Consider the following 16008-nt stretch of genomic DNA (forward strand, 5'->3'; position numbering starts at 1 on the left):
AACCCTGAAAATCATTAAAAAAACAAAACAAAGCAAAATCTTATTAACTTCCATTCAGACGCCTTTCAGACAAACATTTCCATGGTAGTTTTGCAATTTACCGTTTATCCTCAGGCCGGTCCATCCCTGAATTAAGCCCTTTATTTTAGGGGAAGAGGCTTCCGATGGTTTTTATAGGTCTCAGAGTGAATGAAAAAAATAAGCAAGTGAATTGTTTGCCCAATTATTCGTATTTTCGAACTTTTCCCCAGGTTTTTTACAATTTCTTTAGGGATGGATGCTTTATATTTATTGAAGAGTAAATCGGGGTTTTCCTCTGGATCTTTGTAATTATTATCCACCACTGGCACGTACGCAGGGGGGGGGGCTTCCGGGACTGCCCCCGCAAAATCTCACAATTTTTTTTTTAATTTCCCATCATTTCCTGATACTTCTCACAGAATAAGGAATTTGAAGGATTCGCCCCCGCCCCCCGAAACAAATTCCTGCGTACGTGCCTGATTCACCACCCTTTTTAACTATGACAAATCTTCAAAATTCTGGTTCATCTAAACGAGAGTAGTGTCACTTAAATATCTCGGAATTAGTATCTGGAAGGAATTATTGTCAATATATTCGCTTCACATCTATGTATCACCATAATTGCCATTGTCATTACCACTTTTTTTGTATTCCAAGGTTGAATATATTATGTCCATCTATTATAATCTCATAGCTAAATATCCCACATGTGCAATGTACCAATCAAACAAAATAAAGAACTGAATAATAAGGATCTTTGACTTTTTGAACGTGGGCGCATTGGCGCCACCATGACCAGGGAGGGACAGCCCGCTCTGGCAAATAAGAAGACAGGACCGTATCCAGGGGGGGGGGGTACCAGGTTTGAACCCCGTGTCCCAAATTTTTGTCCGAATCGTAAGGAAATAACAAAAATATATTTAAACAAATTTCCGTTGCATTTTGTAAATTTTTTGTCCCCCCCCCTGAATGAAAATAGCCCCCCTTCCCCCTTATAAACATTCTGGATATGACCCTGAAGAAGACATTTAGAGAATAGCGCAACTAGAAATGCTTTCAATGAAATCATGTTAAAACAACACTCCTGTTACTACTTGCCCTGTCCCTTCCCACTAGAAAAATTTTCTTATGGAGCACTTGCAATAGGAATTAAATACTAGCGGTGCTACTCAGCACCAATAGCAATATAAAAAACAAGCACACATTGGGCATAATTTAAATTTATTATTTGAAGGTTTAAGCATCTTTAAATTCAACGTTAACATTTCTAAAAGTAGGCAGATTTAATGTTCTATATTTTTTTTTGGGGGGGGGGGTATGAAATAGTCTTGACTATGTTAGTCTACAGAACGTTTTCTTCGTAAATGTGCCTATTTTCCTGCTTTTAGTAAAAGCGGTTTTTCTGCTCTACAGCCCAAAATAATAAAAAATAGAAAAGATGAATACAAAAAAAGGTAATCCAACTTTTTTTTTAGGTAAAAAATCTGTTAGTGATTTCTCTGGATTTCAAAAAATGGTGTGGTCAAGCTTTTTTTTTCTCGGAGGTTAACTTGAGGTGACGCAATGATAATGTTACTCGATTACACTTCAGAAATTCGAAGATATTTCTTTTTCTAGCTAGACTCTTATGGAATGCTCAATATTGAAATGCTGATTAAAAAAACAAAAAACATCTTTAATACATAACAGGGACAAGCGAAATAATAAATATTATTAAAAAAATGACAACTTTTATGGAAATAAAAATTTTATCTGAGTAAAACTGTATCCTACGAAACAGACTTATTTCTGAGTTAAGCTCCTTTATACGTATTTTGTTGAAGTTCTTTTATTTTTGCATTAGGCCTAGTATATTGTCACTATATCCGAGCTAGTTAAAAATTTTGCAATTAAATAGATTTCTAGAGAAATCGCAAACAATATAGAAATTGCTTATTTAGATCGCATGTATGACAGATGTATTTAAGGATTAAATTAATATATTTTCATTGGCAATTTGATCTAGTACTGCTCCCCAATTTAAGACAAGTTGAGAACTATCTAAAACCCAGGCCCACTCAACTCAGTTAGTTTTTGCTATAGTTTACCATATAAATTGGAGATAATTGATGAGCAAGGCTTATTTTTATTACGTGTTTTTTTTGGGGATGTAAAGGTCTTAACCAATTTATTTTGTCAGGAGCTAACGAATATGCATCCCCTGAATCCCCTCCATACGTCTTCTTATGTTTACTTGTCCTTTCATCAAAGATTCGACAAGAACCTTAGAATCCCCATATGTTTTCTTTATTCGGCCAAAGATCAACAATCTTTATTGTAATAAAATAAGGAAATTATCTGCCTAGTCACATACCTCTTTTTTTTACTCCAATCACCTTTTTTGCCGGCTACCAAAGTAGCCTATTTGTCTTCTCCTCTTTCAGATTGTGTGCGTCTGCTTTTTTTTTGCTGTGGGTCTATTTTTCTTTTTCAGTGAGTTGAGTTAGTTTTTAGCCAGATTTATTTGGACAGTCAGCCATCAACTGAAAAAAAAACAAAAAAACTGCATATCATTTCAAACCTGGGCACCGAGGGAGGGAAGATGGGCCTGCGGATCCCATCTTTCTCAATTATTATCGGCAAATACGTGCCCAGGAGAGTTTGTAAGCTCGGCCATCCTAGTATCTCATTCTCTTGAAGTCCTTCTCGTTTACTTTTTTAAGTTAAATTTTAATTAAGATAAAGGAATTGTTTTTAAGCTATAGAAATAACTACAGCTGAACTTGGATGCAGGGGCTCGTTCATTGGCAGTTCATGGTCCACCATCATTTTAAAAGGGTGACAGAAAACCCTTACAAAAGAACACCTTTAACAATTAAAAATTAGTCGATTTTGTTCTATTCGTTATGGTATTTCGAAAAATATAGATTTATTTGACAAATATTTTGATAATAGACTTGAGTTGCTTTTGCCTCGAGGACACCGAGAAATGAGTGAAGAAAAAGGTTAAAACGATATATACAAAAACAAGAATTGAGCGGGGGTTCAGGACGATGTCTTTCTCGTTGCAGGAAAAAGCTCAAGTTGCATGAAGGCGAATGCCAAGGCCCTAGTAGAGGGATTGGAGGATTTTCCTCAATACTAGGAAGTTCTAATTTTGTAAAAATTGTGTTTCTAGGCTGAAATGTCCACATTTTCATATTTATAGTTCTTTAAAGATCAGGGGAGTGGTTTGGGGGTGGAAAGGGGGGGCGTCGTTTGGGGGTGGAAAAGAGGGGGGGACAGTCGCCCCCCCCCCAATAATGTGGAGAAATTTTCTTATACATCTCGTGCCCTTTGACTATCCAGATATGGACCCCTATTCCCCCCCCCCCCAATAAAAATGCTGGGGATTCGCTCCTGTTAAAGATCCCACTAAGGGATTTTTATCGGACACGATTTTGAGTGAGAATCCTCTTATCAACGGTGTGCGAGGTTATTATTGAGGTAACCTTTGATATTTATGTTTGGTCCGTATTTCTATGGATTTATTTCAACCATCACGTCTGCTAGAGGCATATTGATGGTAAATCTTGAGACATTGCCTCGATTCAAACGAAATTGACAGTGTTAGCACCCACGTGATGCTTATGGCGGAAGACTTAAAAACCACCCTGTACCTCTGACGGTTTCTACTGCTAAATATATATCATCTTGTCACCCTGGCGGTCGCCATGTTGGCTTTCGGCGTTAATAAAGTCCCGTTGTTAACATTTATCAAAATGTTATTGTCCTTTTATGGGGATTTCACATAAACCACTTTTAACTTGCATTACTTAGATTATGTATATAACCTTATTTATGGTCATCTAGAAATAACATCAGCTAGAAATAATCAGCAAATTTGAAACCAGCTTACACGCTTATGTTCCCTAACGCAAGTTGGAATGTAGCAATGCAAACCCCCCATTATACTCATTGCACATTGCTAGTTACGGATTTGGACTGTGAACAGTGTGAACAACTCCTTTTCGGTTTGAATCCCAACGTTAACACACAGACCAAAAAAACAAAAAAACATTTCGGTACTTGTTAAGAATCCAGAAACCACACGATGGACCGCATCTAGAATCTAATGAAATCATAGGCAGCGCAATAGCGCTGCCTATGATTGGGCACAATGTCTTATTTACTTTTTTCATGGTGGGCACAATGTATTGTTTATTTTTTCGTGGTCTTACACCAGGGCACTTCGTATCGAAGGAGTTGTCGTAGAAACTTCGAAAAAGGTTTATTCGATTGGATATTGGAGTGCGCAATGCCCTTTTTAATAGTCTAAAGTGATTGGAGGGCAACTAGCCCCCCCCCCACGCCAATCATTCCCCCAAACACATCCAATCAAAATTCTGAGATAGTGATTTTTGTTCAGCGTAGTTGACTTCCATATAGAAAATATGTTTTTGAGGTGGACACTCCCCCACAACCCTCAGGGCAAGGGTTTTAAGTTATGCCCTGGGGGTATATAAGAACGATGTTGGCACAATGTATTATTTACTATTTTTTCCTTTAGAGCAGGGCACTTCGTATCGAAGCAGTTGCCGTAGAAACTTCGAAAAGGACTCATTCAATTGGAAATTGGAGTGGCTTGTGCCCTTTTTAATAGTAGAAAGTGATTGGAAGGCAACGTAGTTGATTTCCAGATAGAAATTATGTTTTGAGGAGGACACTCCCCCACAGCCTTCAGGGCAAGGGTTGTAAGTTATGCCCTGGGGGCATTTTAGGTTCTAATAGAAAGTGATGTGATAAAAACTTCAAAAAAGGATAATTCGATAGGAAATTCAAAGGGCTAGGGCCCTTTTTAATAGTCTAAAGTGATTGGAGGGCAACTAACCCCCTCTCACACCCACCTTTTCCCCAAACATATCCAATCAAAATTTTTAGATAGCGATTTTGTTCAACGTAGTTGAAAGTTTTGGGAATTAGGTATTTAAGGGTGACAACCCCCCCCCCCCCCCCACAGCCCTTGGGGCAAGGGTTGTAAGTTATGCCCAGGGGGCGCATAAGGTTTGTATATAACACGTTGTCGTTGAGACTTTAAAAAGAGCTCATTCGATTGGAAATTGGAATGGCTAGTGCCCTATTTAATAGTCAAAAGTGATCGGAAGGCAACTAACACCCCTTCCACGCCCACAATTTCCCCAAACATATCCAATCAAAATTTTGAGATAGCCATTTTGTTCCACGCAGTTTAAAGTTCCTATCACTTTCGACTATTAAAAAGGGCACTAGCCCTTTGAATTTCCAAAAACTATACCTTTGAACAAGACACTTCCCCCACAGTCTTCAGGGCAAGGGTTATAAGTTATGTCCTGGGGGCATATAAAGTTTTTATTGAAATCTTTGTCATAGAAACTTGAAATTAGGCTCATTTGGTTGGAAATTCAAAGGGCTAGTACCCTTTTTAATAGTTAAAAGTGATTTGAGAACAACTAACCCCCCTCTCACGGCCACCTTTTCCTCAAATATATACAATCAAAATTTTTTATAGCCATTTTATTCAACGTAGTTGAAAGTTTTGGAAATTAGGTCTTTAAGGATAACAACCCCTCCCCCCTCACAGCCCTTAGGGCAAGGGTTGTAAGTTATGCCCCGGGGGCACATAAGGTTTTTTTTGAAAGCGTTGTTGTAGAAACTTCAAAAGGGCTCATTCAATTGGAAATTGAAAGGGCTATTGCCTTTTATAATAGTTGAAAATGATTGGAGATAGACTAACGCCCCTCTCACGCCCACCATTTTCCCAAACACATCCAATCAAAATTTTGAGATATCCATTTTGTTCAACGTAGTTGAAAGTTCTGGAAGTTAGGTCTTTTAGGATGATAACTCCCTCAGAGTTATCAAGTTATGCCCTGGCGGTATATAAGGTTTATATAGAAAGTTGTTGTAGAAATTTCAAAAAGGGCTCATTTGACTGGAAATTGAAATTGCCCTTTTTAATAGTCGAAAGTGAGTGGAGAGTACCTAACCCCCCTCTCACGTCCACCATTTCCCTAAGGACATTCAATCAAAGTTAATAGATAGCCATTTTGTTCAACGTACTGGAAAGTTCTGGAAATTACGTATTTAAGGATGACAAACCCCCCAGAACCCCCAGGGCAAAGATTGTTAAGTTATAACCTGGGTGCATATAAGGTTTTTGATAGAGTTGTCGTAAAAACTTCAAAAGGGGCTCATTCAATTGGAAATTGAGAGGGATAGTGCAGGCACGTACGCAGGAATTTGTTTCGGGGGGGGGGGAAATTTTTTTCGGGGGGGGGCCAAATCCTTCAAACCCATTATTCTGTGAGAAAAATCAGAAAATTATGGGAAAATGAAAAATAATCGTGAGATTTTTTTTTTGGGGGGGGGGCGGGCCCGGACCCCCCCCCCCCCCCCTGCGTACGTTCCTGGGCTAGTGCCCTCTTTAATAGTCGAAAGTGTTTGGAGGGTAACTAAGCCCCCTCTCACGGCCTCCATTCCCCCAAACACATACAATAAACATTTTTAGATAGCCAATTTTTAAAACATTTCTGAAAATTCTTGGCAATTATGGGTGTGAAGGTGACCCCCCCCCAGCCCACAGTGAAATCGGGGTAATTTATGCTCGTAGGGTATGTAAGGGTTCTTGTTGAAAGTGGTGCTGAAGTCACATTAATAAGGCTCAATTGATCGGAAATGGAAAGGGATAGTGCCTTTTTTAATAGCTAAAAATGATGGGAGAGCGACGAGCGCCCCTCTCACGCCCACCATTTCCCCAAACACATCCAATGTGGGTATAATGTATTATTTTTGTTGTTGTTGTTGTTTAGACCAGGGCACTTCGTATCGAAGGAGTTGTCGTGGGGACTTTGAAAAGGGCTCATTTGATTGAAAATAGAAAGGGCTAATGCCCTTTTTAATAGTCGAAAGTGATTGGATGGCAACTAATCCCCCTCTCACGCCCACCCTCTCATTTCCCCATTATGTTTAAAAACTAAATGTTGCCTTAAGATTGTATCGAAATGCACTGTGTTAATGCTAATTCCCAATAAGGCATCTCAGCAGTATCCCAAGAACGGCTGAGGGTATCATGTACAAACTTTCTGGGCTACTTCTGCTCTTAAAACTTAACAAAATCAAAGTGTCGTAAGTGTATCCAAGCTATCAAAGAAAGTAAACAGATTTTTCTGCAAATGGTATCAAGTTTTCCATTTCAGGTCAACTAGAGGAGGTATGAAACTAAATTAAACACTAATATTTGTGTCCAGATTTTTAAAAGGTTGTATTTGTTAGAAATTGCTGAAGATTTTTCTCCGGCATACAAATAGGAGGCCAAACTATAAAGTCTTAAAAAAACAAAAAAGATTTAAAGTATTATTTCCTTTTTCCCTGAAAAGACTATGTTAATATAAAACGAACAGAAATTAATTAAACCAACATTTGTAATTTCTTGGAGGCCTAATGTCAAGTCATCTCTGACAGCTCTTTCATAGTTAAAATGTAGCGTAATCATCTTAAGAACAACAATACAAAATACTTAAACAAATTTGAAATGAAGAAAGATAAATCATTTATGCAAAAGTTAATGATCCAAAGTCCCTTGGTATTGTTTGCCTGCTGTTTTGTATACAGGACAAGGAGGAATAGTGTATTGTAATGTATCATGGCAATAAACTTTAATTTGTTTTGTTTTCAGGGTGTGGACGTATCATGATTCTAGTTTCTTGTATATGCTTTTCGACTATGTCTGCGGTGGGGAACTTTTTTCATATTTACGAAGTGCTGGGAGATTTAGCAGTTTAACAGGTATAACAATTTTTACTTCATATAAGGGTACTTACGTATTATCCAGAACACACTCAAGAAGTTTGCTTTGTTTGATCTGAGTGAACCGGTTTTTCTCCCGCATTCGATTATAACTACCTTGTTCTTTCGTGAAATCAACTACGATGTATGTATATTTTAATTGAATATTTAATATATAGAAGGGGTTAGGTTAGGTATTTAATATAATGCGTTCTGGGCAATCTGATTTCCATAATTCATTATCGTAGTTTCCATGATTCTGTTTCTAAAGTATTGTATTTTCATCACATTTTGGTATATTTCATTATGATTAACCTAACTTCACTTTTTAAGTGTGTTCTGGATTATACGTAAGTACCCATATAAGTTTAGAAATTCTTTTGGGAAGGGCCATTTGGAATAAAGAGAGTTAAGAATGGAGATACATATTTTATATCAATTTTGTTAGTTTCAGTTTTATTTTGCAGACCCGTCCAACTAATCCTATTGACCCTTCACCAAAGCTACAAAGACATTTGAGGGAATGCATAAAAAAAGATATGGCACGATAAATCTGGTTCGATCCCTGCAACTCGGTCTATAATGAATCAAAGGTTTAAGACAGTTTGGCCACGGTTCGCAAATAAAGAATGATACCTTTTTGCAACCCAGCTGGGGCTAACTAGAAGGAGGACATCCTCGAATGGGGTAGGAAGATGCTATTGAGAAGACTTAGGGATTTTGAGAAGCGGATATAAGAGAAGATTTTGAGGAAGTAGGGATTTCATACGAGGTACTAAAGAGTTAAGCTTTGAATTGGCTGAAGTGAAAGAGAATTTCATGCAGTTATGGTGGTTTCAAGGAACTTTTTTCTTCGACAAGTTGTTAATAGTAGCAGTAGTAATATTTAGGTTTGCAGCAACAATCTATAGTCTATTTTTGTAAGCTAGGTAGGTCAATGTGAAAAATAAGAAATTGGCTATGTAGACATTTTAAGAAGAATTTTTTGTTTTGACGTTAGGTACCTGGTAGAGGGCAAAATGGGCTTAACTAGATTCGATGGGTTATACTTATTTTTGAGATACAAATAGCCGTTTTCTGTTCAGTGGTTTAGCCGCCAAGAATAGGATTTATGAAGTTCAAGCCTGTCTGAAATGCGTAAATATCTACTTCCTTGCTATATAATGGCTGTAATTTTGTTTTTTATATTTAGATCCCCCCGACATCTACATAATGAGTTGAGACAAAGTGGGCCCCATTAAAATTCAGCAAGACTAAACTTATTTAATGTCTACTAAAACTGAACCTAATAAAATACGCTACTTCACGTTTGATCTGGGTGATATGAAAATAAATACTTTTTAATCGCATGATAGCTGTATTAACGTACTTACCTTAATAAGAAAAGTACGGCTAATTCAGGCTGAAATTTATATATAAGTAAGATCTAATAGCCAACTGGTTGGCTAATTTAAAGATTGCATAAATATTCTCTCATTCATATTAGCCACCTAGTTGGCTAGAATACGTAAAATCCCTCCCCTCAATTTTGTTAGGTATTGAAATTTAAATGGTCGACCTTACAAAATTAAACCTAATAAGATGCGCCACTTAGTGTTGGGCGCTGGAGATGTGGCAAATAAATAATTCATTATCAAATAATGGCTGCATGATTGTATCTTTCTTATTTAGAACCCCTCCCCCCCTAAAAGAAAAGTCTAATTTTTTTTAAGTCAGATGTTGTTCTGGCAGTAAAATATTTTTGTAAAGGTGTTAAAAATAAATAAGTAAAACTACGTAGTAACGATTGACTGCATTTTTTCATCCATGAAATTTAAACATTAACTGTCTGTTCAGTGGCGCAGTTTCGTCAAAATCCTTGGGGGGGGGGGTTGTTAAATTCGAGCCAATTTTGCCAAGTCAAGTGAAAATGACATTGAAAAATGAGCCATATAGTACCATAAAAGCAAATGTGTATTAAAGAAAATTGATCTGTTTCTGTCGATTTTTGAATTATGTAGGTTTACCTTAGTTTTGACATGATTTTCTAAGACCCTAAATTTCATCTGGGGAGGGGCAAACTGGGGTCTGGGGGGCAGAACTGGGGTCTAGGGGTGGCAGTTGTCCCACTGACCTATAGCAAATTACGCCCCTGTGTCTGTTGATTGCAAAATACAGCCTGAGGTGTTTTCACTTTGACTTACTTATTCATTTCATTTTGTGTTTGTTTTATGTTTCATTTATTCATCCAATCATGTGATCTAAGTTTAAATTTTTCGGTACTTTACCATTATATGGGCACTTCGGCTAAAGACAGTCGAATGAATGCAGTGATGGAGACTCGTAAAGCGGGTAATTGTTATCTAAATTGATCAAGAGCGTGGTTTCTCATTGAACGTACAATATTTAAACTGTGGTTTTTGGGGGTTTAGGGGGAGAAAAAGGTACCTAGGTTAGATTAAGTTCCGTTACGTATTTAATATATGCTCTGCTTTACCACCACCCCCCCTAATCTGCAAATATATAGCCCAAGTTTGTTTATAAACTATTATATATACATCCTATTTTATTTTATTTGATTAGCATTAACCAAACTTGACTTTTTTGAAGTGCCCATTTAATGAGAAAGTACCATTTCTATGTAATGTAAAAATTTTGGTGTCATTCGATAACTGAGATTTAGTTTTATCGACGTATTGAACTAAATTTCGTTTAGATTGAAAACGTATTAAAAAATACGATGAAAAATGCGGAAATATCAAAATTTCCTTCTTTAAATAAAAGATCCTTCTTTAATAAAAAAAGATAAATTAAGTCATACTATATTTGTGGCTTGGTTAATTGGATAGATCAAAATTTCTCTGTAGTCCTGTAATCTTATTTTCAATATTTCTATGTAAGACACAAGTTTTAAGCTGAGATTCAGTTTTATCTATCTACTGAATTGAATTTTCACATTTCGCCTTATTTTGAAAAATATGTCGAAACTTCCAAAAATAAAAAAATTCCATGTAGGTCGGACATGTGTCAACAGAAGAATATCCTTGTTTCCATCAAGTTTAAATAATTCTCTAAGAAAAAGCCGAAGTGGTATTATAATTCTAGCTTGGTTTGATTGGATAAACCACCCCTCAATTTTCCCTCAAAATTTGAAAATACATTAATCTATTCCTGAAATATTGCAGATATACCATTTTGACAATCTGGATGCACTTAAAGTCTTTTGATTCAGTTCAATATCAACATTGCCTGCAACATCCCCTGAAAGTTTCAACTTAACTCTTATCCATTTCTGATATATTGCAGATACACCCTTTTGACAACATGAATGCAGACAATAATATAATTCAACGTTCCCCAACAGTTTCAAATTTATACTGTTAGCTGTTTCTAAGATATTTCAGATACGTTCTTTTGACCACTTAGATACAATAGTGTTTTTTGGTTTGGTTTAACATCCCCCCCAAAAATTCCCCTGAAAGTTTCAACTTAATAACCTAAGTTGGTCCTGAGATATTACAGATACGCTCTTTTTACAACCTGAATAGAATATTTTCACTTAGGCCAACATCCTCCTGAACTTTCAGTGAAAGTTTCTACTTAATACCCTAAGCTGTTCCTGAGACAAAATTTTTAACTTAATACCCTTAGCCGCTCCTGAGATATTGCAAATATGTTCTTTTGACAACCTGGATATACACAATTTCTTTCGATTTAGGTCTACGTTCCCCGAAAGTTTCAAGTTATTACGCAACGAGATGTTGCAGATATGCCCTTTTGTCTACCTGGATGCTTATAAAGGCTCGTAATCCCGTACAATCTCAAATGACCCACTAATTATGAAAAAGTGCCTAATATGAGCTGCCCGGCCATGCCAATAACGGCAAATAAAGGCAATATCACTATGAGTCTTTACTGGACTTTCTACTATTATTAACGACCAGTCGTTTGTTCATGGAAAGTCTTTTTTAGCTGTCTCAGTTGCTGCAAACACAGGAAAACAGAGAGTTTAGGCCGGCTCGTAAAGAATGTTGTAACGTAAAACTTTTCGTTCTTTTTACTTGCTTAAAATCTCATGCAAAAGAACCAAAAGATTATGCCTTCTTTTTACTAGCACAAGAATTTGACACTGCAACAACAGATAAATACGATATCGGGTTAAAGATGGGGTTATTTGGTTTCCCTTTCTGAAATACGGAATAATGTGATCGAATAAAAGAATGTGACAGATGATGTCATATAAATAGACCAATGGAATTAAAGCGTACTTTTTACCACGGAAGTATAGGATAGTAACATCTCTTTTTCTCTTAGCGGTTAGCACTTTGGTACCAAAATATTCCAATTTAAAACTGTATCTACAAGTAAGAAAAGGGGGTATTTTGCATTTTGGGAAAGGTAGTAGCTTTTAGTACCTTGGGAACCAATTATATTTACGGTAATTGGGTTGAACCTGTACGCTGAGCCTGCTGAGTTTAAGGGGGTGGGGTAAAATATTAGTTCCATAGATTTGTCATATTGAATTCTTGCAGCAGTAGAGTAAGGGATTATACTATGCCAACGCCCCTGTGCCAGACAGGTTTCTGGTGGGTATAGTCTGGTTTGGTGGGTATACTCTGGTTTGGTGGGTATAATCTGGTTTGGTGGATATAATCTGGTTTGGTGGGTATAGTCTGGTTTGGTGGGTATACTCTGGTTTGATGGGTATAGATAAAATATTTTTGGAGCATGTATTTGACGATGAATAAAAGGGTTAAGGTGATTAGCAATTACGAGCGAGGATTCCCCCATTGGCTCCTGCCAGTAGGCTACGCATATCAAGTTGAAAATTTGATAGAATGAGGTATTTGAGGTGGAATATTAATGTTTTGAATAATAGGAGTGTGATTGATTCTAATTAGTGATTGGATAATTTTTTAACATGAAATATCTGAATAAAATATTTTTTGGGGGAGATGGGTTGATGATGTACTGTATAATAAACAAGTGATGTTTGAACAGTGTTGTCAATTTAAAATAGGGTCTAACGTTTTAGTATACTAAAAAGTTGATACTAAGAGGAATGTAGATGATAAAAAAAGAAGTTCAATAATGAAATTCAGAACAAACCTTAGAAATCATTGCAAAACAAGTAGTAGGGTGTATGTGAGTACGAACCATCAAGTATCATAAGCACCAACGACACTAACCAGCAGAGACATTAACTCCCCAAAGGTCCCTTACCCCCAAACTCGTTGGGCACCTCCTCCCTCCAACTATTTGCCCACCCCCCTCCCCATTTTTTTTGATTTTTTTAAACATGATATATTTTTTCCTACTTTTTTTTTACATGTCTTCGAATGAGATGAAACAAATTTAAATTCATTTGTGTTTTGTCGTGGTTTACCTTTTCACAGTTACATTCTCTTGGTTTTTCAAAGTTAATTTTGGATTTATTTAATTGAAATGCAAGAGTTGGAATATTTCAGTAGTGTCTTGTTGTGCTTTTCCTTGTCACAGTTACAGTTTCGTGATTTTTCTAAGTTCAATTTGGATTTCTTTAGTAAAAGTTCAAGAGTTTTTATATTTCATTAGTGTTTTGTTGTACTTTAACTTGTAAATGGTACAATCTCTTTCTTTTTTAAAGTTAATTTTTTATATCTTTTGTTGAATTGCTATTGCTGATTTATTTCAGTAGAGTTTTTTTGTGCTTTACATTTTCACAGTAACATTCCCATGATTTTTCAAAGTTCATTTTGGATTTATTTCATTGAAATGCAAGTCTGAATATTTAAGTAGTGTTTTGTTGTGGTTTACAGTGTCACAGTTACATTCTCTTGATTTTCAACGTTCATTTTGAATTCTATTCGTTGAAATGCAAGAATTGGAATATATCTGTAGTGTTTTGTCGTAGGTTACCTTGTCACAGTTACATTTTCTTGATTTATCAAAATTTATTTTGAATTTCATTCGTTGAAATGTAAGAGTTGGATTATTTCATTAGTATTTTGTGGTTTTTTACCTTTTCAAACTTACATTCATTTTCTTTTTCAAAGTTCTTTAGAATATATTTCACTGAAAAGCGCGAGTTGGAAAATATCAATATTGTTCTTTGCTGCTTTACATTTTCAGAGTTACATTCCGTTGATTTTTCAAAGTTCTATTCGAATTTCGTTCGTTGAAAGGCAAGAGTTGGAATATTTCAGTAGTGTTTTTTATTAGTTTACCTTGTCAAAGTCGCATCCTCTCAATTTTTCAAAGTTTGTTTTAAATTTCTTTTATTCAAATGCAAGGTTTGGATTATTTCAGTAGTGTTTTTTCGTGGTTTACCTTGTCACATTTACATTTTCTTGATTTTTTAAAGTTCATTTTGGATTCCTTTCATTGAAATGCAAGAGTTGGAATATTTCAGTAGTGTTTTGTTGTGATCTATCTTGTCACAGTTACATTTTCTTGATTTTTCAAAGTTCATTTGAATTTTTTTGTTGAAATGCAAGAGTTGGATAATTTCAGTAGTGTATTGTTATGGTTTACCTTGTCACAGTTACATTCTCATGATTTTTCAAAGTTCATTTATGAATTTCTTTCCTTGAAATGCAAGAGTTGGAATATTTCAGTAGTTTTTTGTTTTGGTTTACAGTGTCACAGTTACATTCTCTTGATTTTTCAAAGTTCATTTTGGATTTTTTTCATTGATATGCAGGAGTTTGAATATTTTATTAGTGTTTTGTCGTGGTTAAACATATTCAAAGTTACATTTTCTTGATGTTTCAAAATTTTCTTTGTGTATATGTAACTTAAATTATCGTTATATTTCTTTAGCAGCTTTTTTTTATGTTTCAACTTGTCAGTTCAATTTTCTGTAATTTCAGAATATCAATTGAATTTCTATAATTGAGGTTATATCGTTAGAATATTTAAGGATGGGTTTGTTGTGCTTTACATTGTCACAGTTACATTCTTTTGATTTTTCAAAGTTCGTTTTGAATTTCTTTCGTTGAAATGGTGGACTTGGATTACTTCAGTACTGTATTGTCATGGTTTACATTGTCTCAGTTAAATTTTATTAATTTTTCAAATTTCATTTTGAATTTCTCTCATTCAAATGCAAGAGTTTGAATATTCCAGTTGCGTTTTTTTATGTTTTACCTTGTCACAGTTACATTCTCATGATTTTTCACAGCTCATTTATGAATTTCTCTCATTGAAATGCGACAGTTGGAATATTTCAGTAGTGTTTTGTCTTGGTTTACAGTGTCACAGTTACATTATCTTGATTTTTCAAAGTTCATTTTGAATTTCTTTCATTGAAATGTAAGAGTTGAATTATTTCAGTAGTGTTTTCTCAGGGTTTACCATGTCACAGTTACACTCTCTTGATTTTTCAAAGTTCATTTTGGATTTCTTTCGTTGAAATGCAAGAGTTGGAATATTTCAGTAGAGTTTTGTCATGGTTTACCATGTCACAGTTACACTCTCTTGATTTTTCAAAGTTCATTTTGGATTTCTTTTGATGAAATGCAAGAGTTGGAATATTTCAGTAGTGTTTTGTCATGGTTTACCTTGTCACAGTTACATTCTCTTTCTTTTTCAAAGTTCATTTTGAATTTCTTTCATTGAAATGCAAGAGTTGGAATATTTCAGTAGTGTTTTGTCATGGTTTACCATGTCACAGTTACACTCTCTTGATTTTTCAAAGTTCATTTTGGTTTTTCTTTCGTTGAAATGCAAGAGTTGGAATATTTCAGTAGTGTTTTGGTGTGGTTTACCTTGTCACACTTACATTCTCTTAATTTTTCAAAGTTAATTTTGAATTTCTTTCGTTGAAATGCAAGAGTTGGAATATTTCAGTAGTGTTTTGTTGTTGTTTACCTTGTCACAGTTACATTCTCTTGATTTTTCAAAGTTCTTTTCGAATTTCTTTCATTGAAATGCAAGAGTTGGAATATGTCAGTAGTGTTTTGTCGTGATTTACCTTGTCACAGTTACATTTTCTTGATTTTTCAAAGTTCATTTGAATTTCTTTCATTGAAATGCAAGAGATGGATTATTTCAGTAGTATTTTGTTGCAGTTTACCTTGTCACAGTTACATTCTCTTGATTTTTCAAAGTTCATTTCGAATTTCTTTCATTGAAATGCGAGAGTTGGAATATTTCAGTAGTGTTTTGTAGTGGTTTACCTTCTCACAGTTACATTCTCTTCATTTTTTAAAGTTTATTTTGAATTTCTTTCATTGAAAAGAAAGA

The 16008-nt window shown here is 35.4% G+C and overlaps 1 protein-coding gene across 1 annotated transcript in view; it reads left to right on the forward strand.

Annotated features, from left to right (window-relative positions):
• Pka-C3 (Protein kinase, cAMP-dependent, catalytic subunit 3) overlaps positions 1–16008 on the forward strand; it is a 308108-nt gene that overhangs the window by 35349 nt on the left and 256751 nt on the right. Inside the window, exon 3 of the mRNA XM_089104449.1 lies at positions 7694–7803. Coding sequence (XP_088960575.1) covers positions 7694–7803 — 110 coding nt within the window. The remainder of the gene's footprint in view (positions 1–7693; positions 7804–16008) is intronic.

The sequence above is a fragment of the Artemia sp. Qi Xiang Cuo genome, chromosome 18 (assembly GCF_049724085.1).
Source record: "Artemia sp. Qi Xiang Cuo chromosome 18, ASM4972408v1, whole genome shotgun sequence".
Lineage (NCBI taxonomy): Eukaryota > Metazoa > Arthropoda > Branchiopoda > Anostraca > Artemiidae > Artemia > Artemia sp. Qi Xiang Cuo.